Genomic DNA, 15,500 nt, shown 5'->3' on the forward strand with positions numbered 1-15,500 from the left:
GGTCCAAAAGTAATGTCACACTATGCACAGCGCTTCTCATGGGAGCTGTATTGTATAAAATGATACCCCAAAATTATCCCAATCAAAATTTTAATTCAAATGAAAAATTGGATACAACTTCGTTGAATAATTAAAAAGAAATGAATGTTTATAACATGATATATACGTGACATCGCCGCGTCATAATATTATGTCTTTTTTAGGTTTTTAATTTAGATTTAATAACATGGTTCGACATTTGAACAAAGATCCAAGCAACACAATATTTTAAAACAGATATGACACAGACTTTTTCTAACTGTTTTAAACCATTAGGAAACTTTACCGTCCATTTCGGTTAACAGAATAAAAAAGCCGGATATGTGAATAGTAATACGATGCATTATTTTGCTTCGAAAGACAAAAATTATTAAAAAATGATTCTGGAATTGATATATCAACCTAAAAGTGGGTGCGAGTGAACATGGTACCCTTAACATGGTTCCAATATGAGCATATGTAATGTTAATAACTAAATTAGATAGTCAGAAGACATACGCTTTGAAGGAAAATTAAAGTTAGGTTTTTTTTGGCATCAGCTATATTTTAAAATTACGTTTAAGACATTTTGAAGAGCCATCGATAAAACTGATCGCACATTAAATAATCCAATATGCTACTCCATCGATTATAAAAAGAGTAATTATTTACTTAATGAAAAAATAATATGTGAATAGAGCATCATGGCCATTTTTTATATAGGACTACATTATGAAGTTCTACCAGAACGCCAAGGATTCAGAAATGACGTCACTGGCGTGCGGCTACTATCCTTACCTCACGCTCTTTTAAATATGATTTATTATCCTCAGAAATAATTTTCATAATGCATTAAAATTTTCAGATCTGAACTGAAATAGGTAGATATCTCAAGGCACAAATTGTTGTCATCTTACGTCAATTTTTCACGATTTTATCGCATCTGTGACATTACATTAGGATCAACCCTCATACCTTTAGATTTTCCCCTGTAATGGCAAGGTGTGTAACACCTGTGCAATTTACAGATGTAAGCACGAGTGATGGGGACCCTGACAATATGGCGCACTGTTGTTACAGTCGCCGGAGGAAGCGAAGCAGGTGGCGAGTTCGGCGAGTCTCTGTAATTAATGACTCTCCGAGATTAAATGATCAGACTTTTTATTTTTTTATTTTTTTATTGTATTTTAAATATACTCAGTCTGGATCAATAATTCCAAATATCTGGAGCATTGACTTTTGACAATGTACATCACATCGACCTGACGGTACTGTTACTAAAAGTATTTCATAGAAAACCGTTCTTTTTCAACCCATTAATTATAATTTTTATATAAAACAGCATACTAGTATCACCTTCAGTAACCACCTCAATTATAAAGATAAGCATGTGACACCTGAGATACAGTCGGGTGAAATCGCCCCATTCACGCTGTTTGTAAGTCTTCATAAAAAAAACTATACTTTCCTGGCACCTCTTCTGGCATATTTTCATACGCATCCTTCAAATAGTTTCGCCTAAATTCTCTTATTGAGGAACACTGTGAACTTTATAATTAGTTATCCCCCTGTGTTCAACTTCCACGTGGTCTTCGTTGAATAAGAAAATATCATAACAGAAATACTTGTCTATCAAACCAACGGATGACGTGATTGATGCTCGACTATAAATATCAAACTCTCTGGTCCGTACAGTAATTTCTGACGATTCATTTAAGCATTTTATCTTAAAATATTTTCTATATTTTGATAACTGAAGTGCAATTCTTTAACCCATATTCTTAAAAAAGAGAGAATTCGTCATAACGAGACCTCGATCGCTCCTGCAACTGTCGATGTGGCGCGTGTAATTGTACATCAAAGGCACCGAGGACATAAAGCAGCATCTGGTTCACAGTGCAATTACGGTAAGCGTCATCCCTCTGATACCGCTACTCAATCGGAGGCGTAGCTTGTAACTGATGCATTAGGCTTCTTTTTCTATATTTTATGAAAACATCAATTATTTTGATATCCGTATAATATCTCAATGAAAATGATTAGCTTATAACGTATCATTATTCCATTGTCTTTAATCCATCGTAAAAGCATTACATAAATCAAACATCATTCTAAGTAAATGTCTTTAACCATTCCTTGATATCTCGATTTTTTTCTCAATTAAACCATATAACTAATTACAATCATTAGAACCAACATTGATCGCTATAAAGAAGAAAGTGTATTTCCCCGACCGATTTAAAACTCCCTTGCCGCTCCACAATCTAGTTACCTCTCACTGAATACAATATGCATTAAGGAGACAGATTAAAGTGATAGTAATGTCATTCCGTTCCTTCACACCTTACAGCATCCACTCCGTCGCCGCCTCGTAATGGAGCTCTGGTTCTGTCGGTGACGCTCGGAACTCTCGGAATTTCTCGCGGAAGAACTTGAAAATTTTTTCGTGACAGTGGAGCCTGATTCCCTCGGCCGACGTCATTTCCTTCGAAGTTTTGTAGCTGACTGCACTGGTCAGTCCATTTTACTTGTTAATCCTCTGTACAGAGTGTTTTGACAGAAGGTATGCCTGCAGTAAGGGCATTTGTTTCTAGGAGTTTGTGATAATTTTCGTGGAATTTAGAAATGAGTGATGCTGAGAGTCACACGTTAAGGTAATTTATTGCAGTGTCTAAAGTAGTCAGTAGCTTTGGAATTTTATGTGTTGTGTTGCAACATTGAATCTTTTTTCTCTCCTTTAAACCATGTTTTTCCCCTTAAAATTCAAAAACAAAGAAACAAGTAGCGTTCGGAAACTTTATCGTCAAGCAAACGGCCAAAAAACTCATTTTTGTAAATCCTCGCGTTGCATGGAAATAATATATTTTCAACACCTTTTCCATAAATGTTTGATATGATTTTTTTGGTTGGATTTTTTGTTTTGTTTGCGATAACGACGCACTATTTCTATGTCTTTAACAGCGCTATTCATCTTTTTGTCGCGTGATATTCGTCACAATTCACACAGCGTCTCTTGTGGTGACACTAAATACCCAAATTACAGCGTCTGGAAACGCAGATTTCCTGTCAATTACGCAAAACTTTGACAGCCATTGACAGCGTCCGCAAGTATGATTAAAAACGTTGATACTGCATGCACAATGCCAAAAAGACATAGTAAAAAATTATTTTTTAATATTTTAATCACAAATTTGTTCAGTCGATTTCCTTTGAAATAATCGTCTTGCTAGAGCTTTAATTAATTGACGGTTTGTTATATTTCATTTTTTATCATTTTTTTTTACTCTGTCCTCAAAAAAAGGAAAAATTGACACAAACACAATCTGTTTACTTTAATCTTTTAAAGTAAAATAATTATTTTTACAATATATAATATTTATTTCTATAATTTTTACGGATAGCTGATTAGATTTACGTGCATGAGTATAGGCTTTATTTTCGCGATTAACACGTTTTGAAGTTTCGTGAAATTGCGCGTAAATAATGTTATTGCGGATAGATATAAGAGTTCTTATTATTTGTTGCGGTATATGAGATTTTTTTCCAATTAGCTGTGTATATTTTATAGAAAAAATAAAAACCATACCCTTACAAATCATGAGAGATTCTATTTATCAAGTTTTTAATTTCAATTTTCAGTTTTAAAGACCCTATTTTAAAGGCTTTTTGAAGGAAAATGGCCAAACGCCAATTCAGCAATAAAAGGTTAAATTCCTTTAAAACATCACTGCGGAGTAACATCAGAAATGTAATTTATTGGTAAAATTCAGTACATATTGACGTAACGGGGTAAACATGTGATAAAAAGGATTAAACATTCAGTATCGACAAGAAAAAAGGGAGTCTCGGTCCAATGAACGTCGGACCCAGCTGTTGACTCCAGTGTAGATAAAGAGATGGTCATGCAATATACACTGCACATGTACATGTACATAGCCAACCTCTACATACTCAATTATTAGAGCCGCGACCAAGCAGCAATTCAAGTGCGAATTAATTAGTTACATAAGCCATGCACGCAGCCTCCTTCTCCCCTCCCCCTCACACACCCACCCGCCCATAACGATACCTTACTTGACACCTGCTCGTTCGAGTTATCTCTGTCTTTTTACGAAGACCACACTGGTTTATTAATCTAGCGGGATGGAATTGTTTTGGCTGAAGTCTGACAGGTTCCGGGGTTCTATAGTAATAAGTCTTACACAATTGTCAAGAGAAGCGCATGTTTTCTCTGACAAGCCAAACCTAAAAGTGTCCAACTCTATTACAGCGGACAGAACCAACAACGGCTGGTGAAGGTTCTAGGAACCAAGGATTACTGTCTCAGCGAAGGCAATCGTGCAAAAGTTAGATATCTCATCTAACAGGGATTTTTGCATTATTATAAATCTCATTCAATGTTTCTTATTTCATTACTTTTCCATAATATATATTAGAATAATACCGCGCCAGGTAAAAACAATTTTTCTAAAAGATGGAAATAACATGTTTATCGAGGGTTAAGTCAATGTTCTTTCGAACAGGTGAGATGTTTGGTTTTTTTTGTAAACATTAAAAAAGCAATTTAACCTTTTCATATTTATTTTATCATCATACGGTACGTCTTTCGGCTCTAAGAAATAATTCAAGACATATATTATACTAGCAGCTGTCAGAAGACTCGGTGGGTTCGTTGGGTTGATATCACCTATCCCCCACCCCCGCGGTTACATCCAGCATAGGTTCTACACGAGTCAGTGATAAGCAGGATTATTTCTTGGTATCCATCCTACATGAATCCGTTATTTTTGGTAGCTAAGGGTATGGCCTAGTAACAACTGTTCATAAAGGAGAGAAAAATAATTCGGCAATAAAAAGGAAGCGACACATGGAATTCCAAGCAGATAAAGTGTTTACATCAGAATCACATTAGCAAGTGAATTACTGATTCTTTTCTCTAATTAATGAATGTTTTTTGGTATTGTTTATTGCGCAAATTCCTTCAATTAAAACTGAAGTGCGTCGTATCATTCGCGTAATGCGCTGTAAATCTTTGCCAATCTCCCACCTCGACAGTTGGTACCGCGATACGATTGTGAATTCATCTAGATCAGACCCAAGCAAGAAGTAACACAAGCTGATGTTATGTGTTCATCGGACACTGAGCGTTCCGTGTTTAAGTGAACAAGTGGTTCGTAATCTCGCAACAACTTCACGCTCGTCACATGCACGGACGGAATAAGTGACTATATTGCAATTAATTCAGGTAAAGGTCTACCTTGAACGAACTGGACTTGAACCTCCGAATTCCTTTTTAGATGTAATCTAGCAAAGATAGAACAGGTATTTCAAGCAGTTAGAAAAATAACCTGCATAGAAAACATTGCAGTAGCTCTAGATCTGATGAAAATATTATGTGCACAGAACGATGATGTTACTGTGAATGGGGTAGGGTTCTTGTTTCAAAAAATCAAAAGACAACATCTTTTTCTTTTGTGTAGTTAATTGGAGAAATTCTAGATAAATGTTAATTATTGTTTGCAGAAAATCGTTGTAAGTCTGTAAATCTAAATAGGAGCGCTGCTAATTGACAGCATGAATTTAACACACAATTCCCTGTTCATTTAATTGAAACACTTTGTAGATTGAAAGACTGAGCAAAGATATTAATCGTGGTTAAAACTAGAAAGCTAGAATGCGCCTGATTAAAAGTGAGAGCACCCATCAGACTCGGCACTTTGAATCCCCATGAGATAATTAGTCGACTTGTCGGAAAGTTAAAGCTTATCATAACGCCGAACGTCTGTTCAAAGGGATAGCGCTCAAAGAGTCTCCTCGTTTCTCTTTCTGTTATTTCAGACCAACAGCCATGACAAATGAGACTTATTTATACGGCGGGGATCAGAACCTTACAAGTTACCACTTTTGCAACCCGTACGTGTACAAAGAGGCGTTTGTGTTCTACGGGATCCTGTACCCCATTGTGGCCATCCTCACCGTCGTCACTAACATCCTGGTGGTCGGCGTCTTCCTGAAACAGAAAATGAAGTCCCCCACCACCACCCTACTGATCGGGCTCGCCATCGGTGACGCGGGGGTTGGGGCGGTCACCCTCCCCCTGCACATTTACTATCACAGCCTTCAGAACTACAGGTTCACCCTGGAGTACCCGGGGTGTATTTTTTACCACGTGGCGCCCGTCATATCCACCATCCTCCACACAGTCTCTGTGTGGGTGACCACGGTGCTGGGCGTCCAGCGCTACCTGGTGGTTTCGCACCCGTTCAAAGGACCCAAGTATTGCACTATCAGGGCGTCGGTCATCGTCCTTGTCTACATCTACGTGTTCGCCACTGCCATGTACTTTCCCCAGTTCTTTTATCTGAACTACAGAGAAATTGTTGTCAATGGCGGAAACGGCATTGTGTATCAGGTTTGTGAGTGCTGGGCGACGGATGTACCGGCAGTTTATGAAGGGAAACTCAAAATACTTAAACTCTCCCTGGCCAAATTAATTCCTTGCATCATATTGGCGATTACAACCATCCTCCTGGTCAGAAAGCTTGACAAGGAAGCCCGACAGTCCGGCAGTCTCCACGCGGAACGACAAAGTGTGAACCGAGAGACCCGAGAGGCCAGGCTCATTCGGAGGACATCACTCATGATTGTTGTCATAGTTGTTACTTGTTTAGTGGTAGAAGTTCCGAATGGACTTCGCTACCTCACAAGGACCATTAACCCGGAAGCTCTCGATCCGGAAACAGATTTATTTTTAGTTGCAATCCTAAATGTATGTACTCTCTTGAATTTTCATATTAACTTCTGGATTTATATCTGCCTAAGTCAGGAGTTCAGGAAAACCCTACGATCTATAGTTTGCCGGTGGAATAAAAAGTATCAAAAGGTACATTTAATGAGCCAGAGTTCCATGCGAACTACCTCTGACAATCTGTAATTTGATTGGTGTGTCGATATTCTCGCGGGATTGTGACATTTTTTAAACAATCTCAGTGTGACCTCATTGACTTACATGAATGCACCTTGATTACCCAGCCTGTTTGGTTATCTTGTATTGTGACATTTGCTCTGTGTCGTGGGCTGACCGATTGTGATTTATAAGCATGTGTTTTTGTGTCCCCATGGATGTATTTCACGGAACGCATTGTCTAAAACGTCGACTTCATTAACATAGACAAATAGTTTAGAAACGTTATTGTTTATTTTTGTCGTTTTGTTCATTAAATGTTGAGACCATTAGGTGCTTAAATCACGATTTTCGTGAATTTTCAATCCGATATTTCTATGCTACACAATCCAACTATTTAATGATATAAAGCATCACGTATGAGCTACCCAGTGATAAAAGGGTATATGGGCCATGGTACTTGATCTCCAGAGGGCTATAAAGATCGGAAGATTCAAAACAAATCACAGAAAAAACAAACTTATTCAAAGTAAAAGGTTCAGTTTATGTTTGTTTTTTTTAGAATCGATGTAAAACAAATGTTTTATCTCGCCATTAAACGCTGTCCTAATTATCTCCCATCAATGGATTGAAATTTCCACTGCATCAAAAATGCCCTGGATTAACTGTTCGATTTGTTTTAATGATTTTTTTTAACAATCTCGAAGCTTACTCAAGTGATGAACTTTTTGACCTGATCCTTGCCTATTGGAGTAGGGCACTAGTTTTCTAAAAATGCTTTAGATGCTAAAAAAACTGACACTTAGAAATATTTTGCTCTGAGCATTAAATCCACATGTGTGGTCCGATTTAAAATAGCATTATGAATGATAATGATAATGGATTATGATATTTTAAGGATGGCAAACAAAAAGAAGGATGATTTGCAAGACAAAATTTGCTTTGTTTTTATCCCCCCCCCCAAAAAAAATGAATTTGAATTGAAAGTGTCCTAAAGAATGGCAAAGTTTACTTCATCATTTGTTATTCCTTGTGTGTGTGCGTGTGTTTTTTTTCAATTCCCTAAAGTCTTTTTTGACACACAACAGTTTTTAAATTATGTTAGTTTCAAACAAAAAACAAAACATTCGTCGAATCGGACCCTGGAGCTTAATTCAAAGACGTGCTAGGGCTTATTAGTTTTGAAAAGATTGATATTTCATTTACCTAAAAAAGCAAAAATTTATATTTTATTTTATCAATTTTCTATGAAAATGAATACGTGCATTTTTATGATGCTTCATCAAAATTTAGATGACAGTTGTCGAATTACAAGTGAGATTAAGATTCAGAATTCTTTGTTTTTTAAACAAAGCTCAGGTCTTTTTTGTATACAGTATGTATATGTGTTGAATTGATACAGGTTTCAATCAACTTTTGCTCTTTTTCTAAAGAAGTTTGTTTTTATCTAACATTGAAACAGTTAATCTTGTTTGCTTCGAATCCTAGAATTTTTGAAAGATATGGTATTTTCTTACAGAACATTATATTTGTAAACAAAAACAGGAATAAAGCTTTGAATTTTAACGTCAGTATCTCGATTGTAACTTGACTTTTAGCATTCAAAATACTACAGTAAACCTTTCGATGCATTAAATTTATTTTTTTTAAAGTTTTAAAATCGTATCTAGGTCCCTTCAAGACGTATTGATAAAGGCTTGGTTGAACAATCAATCACTATGTTAATCTATATGAATGTCTTAAGATTGGAGAAATATTCTTAAGTTTTATATATAAATAATGGTTATCGCATCTTTCCTCGGTGTGTGCGTTTTGTAAAAATATCTATGAAATACGTTTTTTTTATATCGATGGAGGAAAATATAAGGTTGATTTTCTTCTGTGGAGATATAGACAGCCCAAATAAACCGCTGGTTCCTAATGAAGCGTAACTATATCTACATTACATACAGATTCAGTTAGTTACTCGTTTTACCCACTACATAGAGATTTTTTTACCCAGTGTGTATATTTACATAAAGATTCAGTTAGTAACACGTTTTAGCATATATCTACATTACATAGAGATTCAATAAATAACTCGTTTTACCCAATATATCTACTTTACATAGAGATTCAATAAATAACTCGTTTTACCCAATATATCTACTTTACATAGAGATTCAATAAATAACTCGTTTTACCCAATATATCTACATTACATAGAGATTCAATAAATAACTCGTTTTACCTAATGTCTACACTACAAAGAGATTAATGAACACATTTTACCCTATATCTTCATTACATAGAGATTTAGTAACTAACATGTTTTATCCAATCAATACTTTCATTGTTACTAGAGATTGGTATTGAAAAAAGGGGTTTCTACAAACTTTAGAGACTTGCAGTGCGAAACACACAAACAAATCACTCTGAGTGCCGAATAAATGTATTGTTCTTAGCCAATATCTGAAACTTGATCAAAAAACGGTCTCAAAGGGACGTTAAGAAAACAACCAATCAATGATATAAGCGCTGTGTCCCCCATTTCCCCCATAATGTACTTGGGGTTTCTCTGATACTATATATACACAGAAAGACGAAAGAAGACATCCATCATCTTATTGAAGGATTCAAGCGATGAAATGTTAGTTTGTTTGTTTGGATAAATTTACACTCACCAAACGGGCACAAAGTTTTGACTACTATTTCTTTAGAACTCCGATTAGGTTCTACACAGAAAATTGAGGGACGATCGAACCGAAACAGTTGACATGTACAGCAGAATTATCAAGTATACAATGATACTAATGTAAACTTAGGGACGATCGAACCAGTTGACCGCAGTATCATCAAGTATACAACAATGATACTAGTGAAAGAGAATAAGAGAATATAGTGATTTGTCCATGTATATGTACATTCTCCTTATATACATGTATATCGTGTATTAGAGAACACCTGCACTCAACTTTCAATAGTTTAACTTAAAAACTGTAAATGTGGAAATATTTGATGCCAATGATCTCCACATTTCATTCCTAAAATAATCTCTAAACTTGCCTCAGCCCTTTCTTTATCACGCCCACACCAACCCAGAAAAGTGAAACATGTTGTTTTAAGAAATTAAAGGAGGGGGGGGGGGGTGGAACAACATCAGCAGTGAAGATGAAAGAACTTTTTGCATCAACTATTACCATGCACAGTATGTTTCAGGAAAATATGTAAATGATGAAGTCAAAAACGAACTCACGGATCGTTGTTTTGTTTTTGTTTATCGAGTTGCAAGAATATTTAGTAGGTGGGAGGGGGGAGAAGTTCTATGGCTTGCTAACCAAAACTTCAGGAATATAGATTTTAGTTTATGATTGTAATAAATCTATTGACAACAATATCACTATTATAATTACTTTTACTAATATAATATAACTATTACACATATAATTTTTAAGCCAAAATTCGCTAGCTCGAACTTCCTGTAAATAATTTATTTGTGGCAAGTACTTTGCAAAATATTTTCGCACATATATGAAAGTTTTTTTTTTTAAGTTTAGAAATCGCTTTCTTTTTAATATCAAACGTCTTCTACAACGACACATACTGGCTTTGTGCCCATTCATTTTGCACAAAATTGGTGGAATTAGAATGGAGACAAAACCAATGACTTACTTCGATGCCACAGACTCGAATTGTACATATTTCATGGGGAATTTCATCATACTATAGCATCGTATGAACCTTTAAACAGATGTAAGGGTGATGTCTATTGAGCAATAAAGGAATATCTAAATGAATTGTAAATATAAAAACAATCCTTATGCATTTTCCGTCTATTGAAACGTTCGTCATATATAATTTTAATTGCATACGACACTTTCTCTTTTTAATATAGAGCAGATACTGATTTTTTATCGTATTAATTGTAGGTCGATCAGTACTTAATTCTCATGCAAAGTAGTGCATTGCCAATGATATCGATATTTTAATAATTGCGGATCCTCCCTTGCACATCAAAACTGACTTCACATTATTAGAAATTTTATATTAATTGAGAATAAGATGCTCTGATTGCATCCGTAAATGTCCTATTGACAGTTTTGACAATGAGAGTAAAATGTTTAATTGACTTAGGTTCTAGGGCACAAAACTTACTTTTTTTTACAAATCATGCCATACCAAATGGCTTCTAACAAACGGAATCTGTATGCCAAAGAATCTGAGCTGATTAATTTTATTTAATTATGAAATGCTTGAAAGGGTTTATTTGACCCACATTGTACAGTTTATTTTGTATATAAATTTAGATTAAACAAATATATATGAATTTTCTCTTTTTCACTGTGTAACAAAAACATTATCCCGGTTTGATTCAAACAAATGTCAAAAGGAGTGCCCAGACTTATGTTCCATATGTTCCATAGTTCCTCCTTATCGTTCTACAGTACACACTCAGTAGGTAAAACTAGTACGCCATCTTTTCAAGCGGGACATGATGTAGATTTCAGTCTTACTGTGTAGATGTAAACACAATATTTCCAACATGTCACATACGGTTAATTTTGTATTCACAATCATCCATTTGATTCAAATTCTAAAATATGACAATTGTAAGATGGAATGTTTATTGTCTGTTATAGTCCATACATCACACAGTCCACTCCGAAATGCGTCATTATTTAAATGTCGCATTTTCTTTGGATATCCCTGGCTTAACTTTCTATCTCAGCCCAGCCAGATTTATACCGAGTCCCGTGCAGCGTGTATGATCGGTGTCCCCCGGGTCTGTTTGCCGTCCATCTAAATGTATGGTATTTGTTTAACCCCAGAGTGATGCATTAGATTCACAGATCGATCGATTCCGGGGACGATTACCCTCAGTAGCGAGGCGCTACCGGTACAACCAAACAAGATTATTCTTTTGACATAGTTATATCTTCTTTCTTTTCACTTTTCTATTTTAGAGTTCTTTACAATATGAGATACTTTCTCGCTCCCTCCTTCTTTACACCAAACAAGACCATAAATCATTTCGACTTTTCATAGCATTAACCAAATATCCATTGTATGTTGAAAGGTCCCGATCATCCCCTTACATTTGGTCATCTGTACAACTTATCAGGACTAATGTTTCGAATGTCATATACAATCTGATGTCAGCATTTATCTCAGAGCAATGTGTCTTGGTATTACGTCTTACGCATATGTAAAAAAAAACAAACCAAAAATTGCACCAACGTTCAGGTTCATAGGGTTTGGAATGTAAACCCAATTCATTTTAATTTGGAATGTCGTTATCCTTTCTTTTTGTTTCAACGATTTTTGCATTTGTGTTGAGTTTGATTCAATAAATGGTTTGTTTTTCAATGGTTTGATGAAATATATTTTTGTCATGAATGCAAAACCTAGACGATCTTAATTTGAATGAATTCGAACAGTTTTGAGAACGTGTTAACAGTAACAAAAGATATGTACAGCTAATTTACATCAATTTCAATGTCATTATTTTTACAAATTGAGTTATATATCTCAATTAAAAGTAATTTCAGATCTTATAGAAGTTTCTGATTAAAAGTGGTTGGCGGAACTGTTGCATCAAAAATTAATTGATCAATTCATCATAAATTGGTTGCATGTTGCAGGACCGGCTCTCTAAATATTGCTGGCGCCCTGTTTGATATTCTACAACAGCACGCCCTCCATCTACCTGTTTTTGCTTGGTGCCTACAGTGAAAAACGTCACAAAAACAATGTCTTCCAGATAATACAAATGATTCATTACACCAACCTGCTAACGTTAACTTCGGAAATATAATGATTTGTTGCATGGGTATCATTTATTGTATTTTCTCATGCGAGTTAAATTAAACAGATGACGATAAAGAGGTTTATCTTAATAGATTCCTGTAAATAAAGATATACTGGTTTTCTTTGCCGCGTTTGATTACGTATCTAGCTGCTGAATGTCGTTCGTCCTTGTAGGTTCAAATATACCAGATCGTACACCTGTGACGTCCAACCGAGTGCACCGTGCAGACGACGGTAATATTATCTCCCCTGTGACTTCATGTATGGGGACGCCACCTGTCTCATTGACTGTGTGACTTTTATAAAGTATATGAACAATCTGTGTGCAGGTACATCTGATTTTGAAAATCAAACTGTTCAGTTATATTGTATCAGATGTTATTTTATGCAAGGTGTCCATAATGTATATTGATTTAATTATATACCAGTATCTGATTTTCTTTTGATATTTATAATTTAATAAAAGAAAATTGATGAATCTAATTGCATTTTTTCAATTAAAATCTTGCCATGCCAATATCCTTTCAAACGACTACTTATATAAATGCAGAACTAACATTTTCAGTTTGTGTATTCATACCACCAATCAGTTTGTAACAAGACGGTGCCTGTATTATAAAGTTCAATGTGTCGGTTTTCACCTTTAACATTTTCCTTCAGTTGTTTGCTGTCTTTTATTAATGTATCATGAAGAACGAGTTTCAATTGAAATAAAATTTGTTTCAATCTATACTACTATATTAAAATAATAGACTCGAATTTTTGGGCTTTAATACCGAGAAATTGGAAGAGTACTGTCTTTTGTTTTATATATATGAAACATCACTGGTACTTGAAGATTGCCAATTTGTTTTTATTTTTTCTCAATCAAGCTTCGCTAATTAATAATCAACGAAAATTTCTTTAAAAAGTCCGGAAATCATCAGGATTTTTTGCGCATGTGCAGTACATTCACGCTAAATCACGAGAGGCTCTTTAGTTTATGTTTTCACAATATCACATTTGCATGGATAAACTCGGAAACGATAATACAAATACCTGTAAATTTTCATTGGAAATGCTATTTATTCTGTTCATCAAGAAAATACGGGAGATACCTCTAACACAGGGCAATTACTATGAAAAATACGGAGAATTCTGAATGTCAACATGGTGTGTAAATTTGAAGCGACTAAAAACGTTGGTAAAAAAGTGTTGAATTCTTCATTAATATGAATTAATTTTTTAGATGAAAGGTATTTACAGCCTCGAAATGGTTTGTTATGAATGATTTGGCTGTTATTTTCAATGCAGCTTCATTTATTTTCTCCAAAATCGTTTCGGAACGATTCTGCAATTTTTTGCTACATTACGGGTATATGGGAGGCGTTTTAACTGTGATGAAGGCCTGTCCCGAGACAGAGTTAGATTATTCTAACTAAGCAGAGTGTAGTGGAATTAATAGCATTATTGTAGGCTTGAAGCTTAAATTGGTTATGTAAATGTCAACAATAAGGTTGTATTGATGTATCTATTTCGTAAATGTCCGATATCATATGCAATGTCAACCCATTTTAACTATAGTTTACAAACTGCAAACCATAGTTAACGATTCGTTTACTATAGTTTTAATCTGTAAAACTATATTTACTATAGTTGTAAACTATAGTTTACGAATGAAAATCTTAGTTTATGCGACTGAAATTAACGTTAACGATAGATTTTGCTAATAAATATAGATTCACATCTGTAAACTATAATTTACATTCTTTAACTATAGGAAAGAGTTGTTAATCATAGTTTCACGGTCGTGAAACTACCGTATTTCCTTTTTTGTTTTCGCGAAAATTAGATCACCGCGAAAATTTCCGAATACATGTATACAGTATAATAATCAGATAATTATGTTTTGTAAGCGCAAATTGTTGTTTTCAGTGTTAATCATAGTTTTACACTTCCGAACTATTAATGATCGCGTTAATAACTATGGTTTACAGATGTGAAATATAGATTTACGACGTTATAGATGAAGTTTCACGGAAGATAAACTATGTTTATCGACTGCTTACTATAGTTTACGAACGATAAACTATAGTTAACGACAGTTTATTGTTAACTATAGTTTAATAACCGTAAACTTATGTTAACGATTCGATAACTGTAATTAACGATCCGTTAAATATAGTTTACATCTGCAAAACCATAATTAATGTTTGTAACTATAGTTTACGAATGATAATCCTAAGTTTATCTGTCTGCAAATAACGTTAATGGTAGATTTTGCTAATAAATATAGATTCACATTTGTAAACTATAATTTACATTCTTTAACTATAGTTAAGATCTGTTAATCATAGTTTCACAATCGTAAATCTATATTTATCAGATAAACAATGTTTTGCAATCGCAAATGGTTGTTTTTAGTGTTTATTATAGTTTCACACTTCTGAAACATAGATGATCGCGTTAACTATGGTTTTCAGGCGTCAAATATAGATAATCGTCGTTTACTATAGTTTTCTGTCCGTAAACTAAAGTTTACAACCGTTAAACCTAGTTTATCGACTGTGAAACGATGATTAGCTCATTTTTGTGAATTTGGCGTACCATATACTTGAATCGTGTTTTTTGTTCACAAGGAGATTAAATCAGTTATTTAAAACCATTTTTATGGTTCTTTTTATTGATGTGGAACCAATACTTACATGTATATATACAATAGGACCTTGATACAATATAGAGCAAATAACGGCTATACGAGTCTTGGGCCGGTCACTGGAAGAGGGTTTGGGGGTAAAGCTACCCCTTCCTT

General features: G+C 34.7%; 1 protein-coding gene across 5 annotated transcripts; it reads left to right on the forward strand.

Moving 5' to 3' along the window:
- The first annotated feature begins 1,722 nt into the window (after window positions 1-1,722).
- Window positions 1,723-13,365, forward strand: LOC128190698 (sex peptide receptor-like). 5 transcript variants are annotated; one of them, XM_052862831.1, is made up of 4 exons: window positions 1,723-1,925; window positions 2,369-2,672; window positions 5,857-6,901; window positions 12,884-13,365. In XM_052862831.1, exons 2-4 carry the CDS (start codon window positions 2,644-2,646, stop codon window positions 12,911-12,913), a joined length of 1,104 nt encoding a protein of 367 aa, XP_052718791.1. In that variant the 5' UTR covers window positions 1,723-1,925; window positions 2,369-2,643; the 3' UTR covers window positions 12,914-13,365. The 5 variants fall into 5 exon arrangements, with proteins under 5 accessions (XP_052718791.1, XP_052718790.1, XP_052718793.1 ...); XM_052862830.1 differs by lacking the exon at window positions 12,884-13,365 and having other exon boundaries at window positions 1,725-1,925; window positions 5,857-8,689; XM_052862833.1 differs by lacking the exons at window positions 2,369-2,672; window positions 12,884-13,365 and having other exon boundaries at window positions 1,725-1,925; window positions 5,857-8,690.
- The last annotated feature ends 2,135 nt before the right edge of the window (window positions 13,366-15,500 follow it).

Source organism: Crassostrea angulata, chromosome 6, assembly GCF_025612915.1.
Source record: "Crassostrea angulata isolate pt1a10 chromosome 6, ASM2561291v2, whole genome shotgun sequence".
In the NCBI taxonomy this organism is placed as follows: Eukaryota; Metazoa; Mollusca; class Bivalvia; order Ostreida; family Ostreidae; genus Magallana; species Magallana angulata.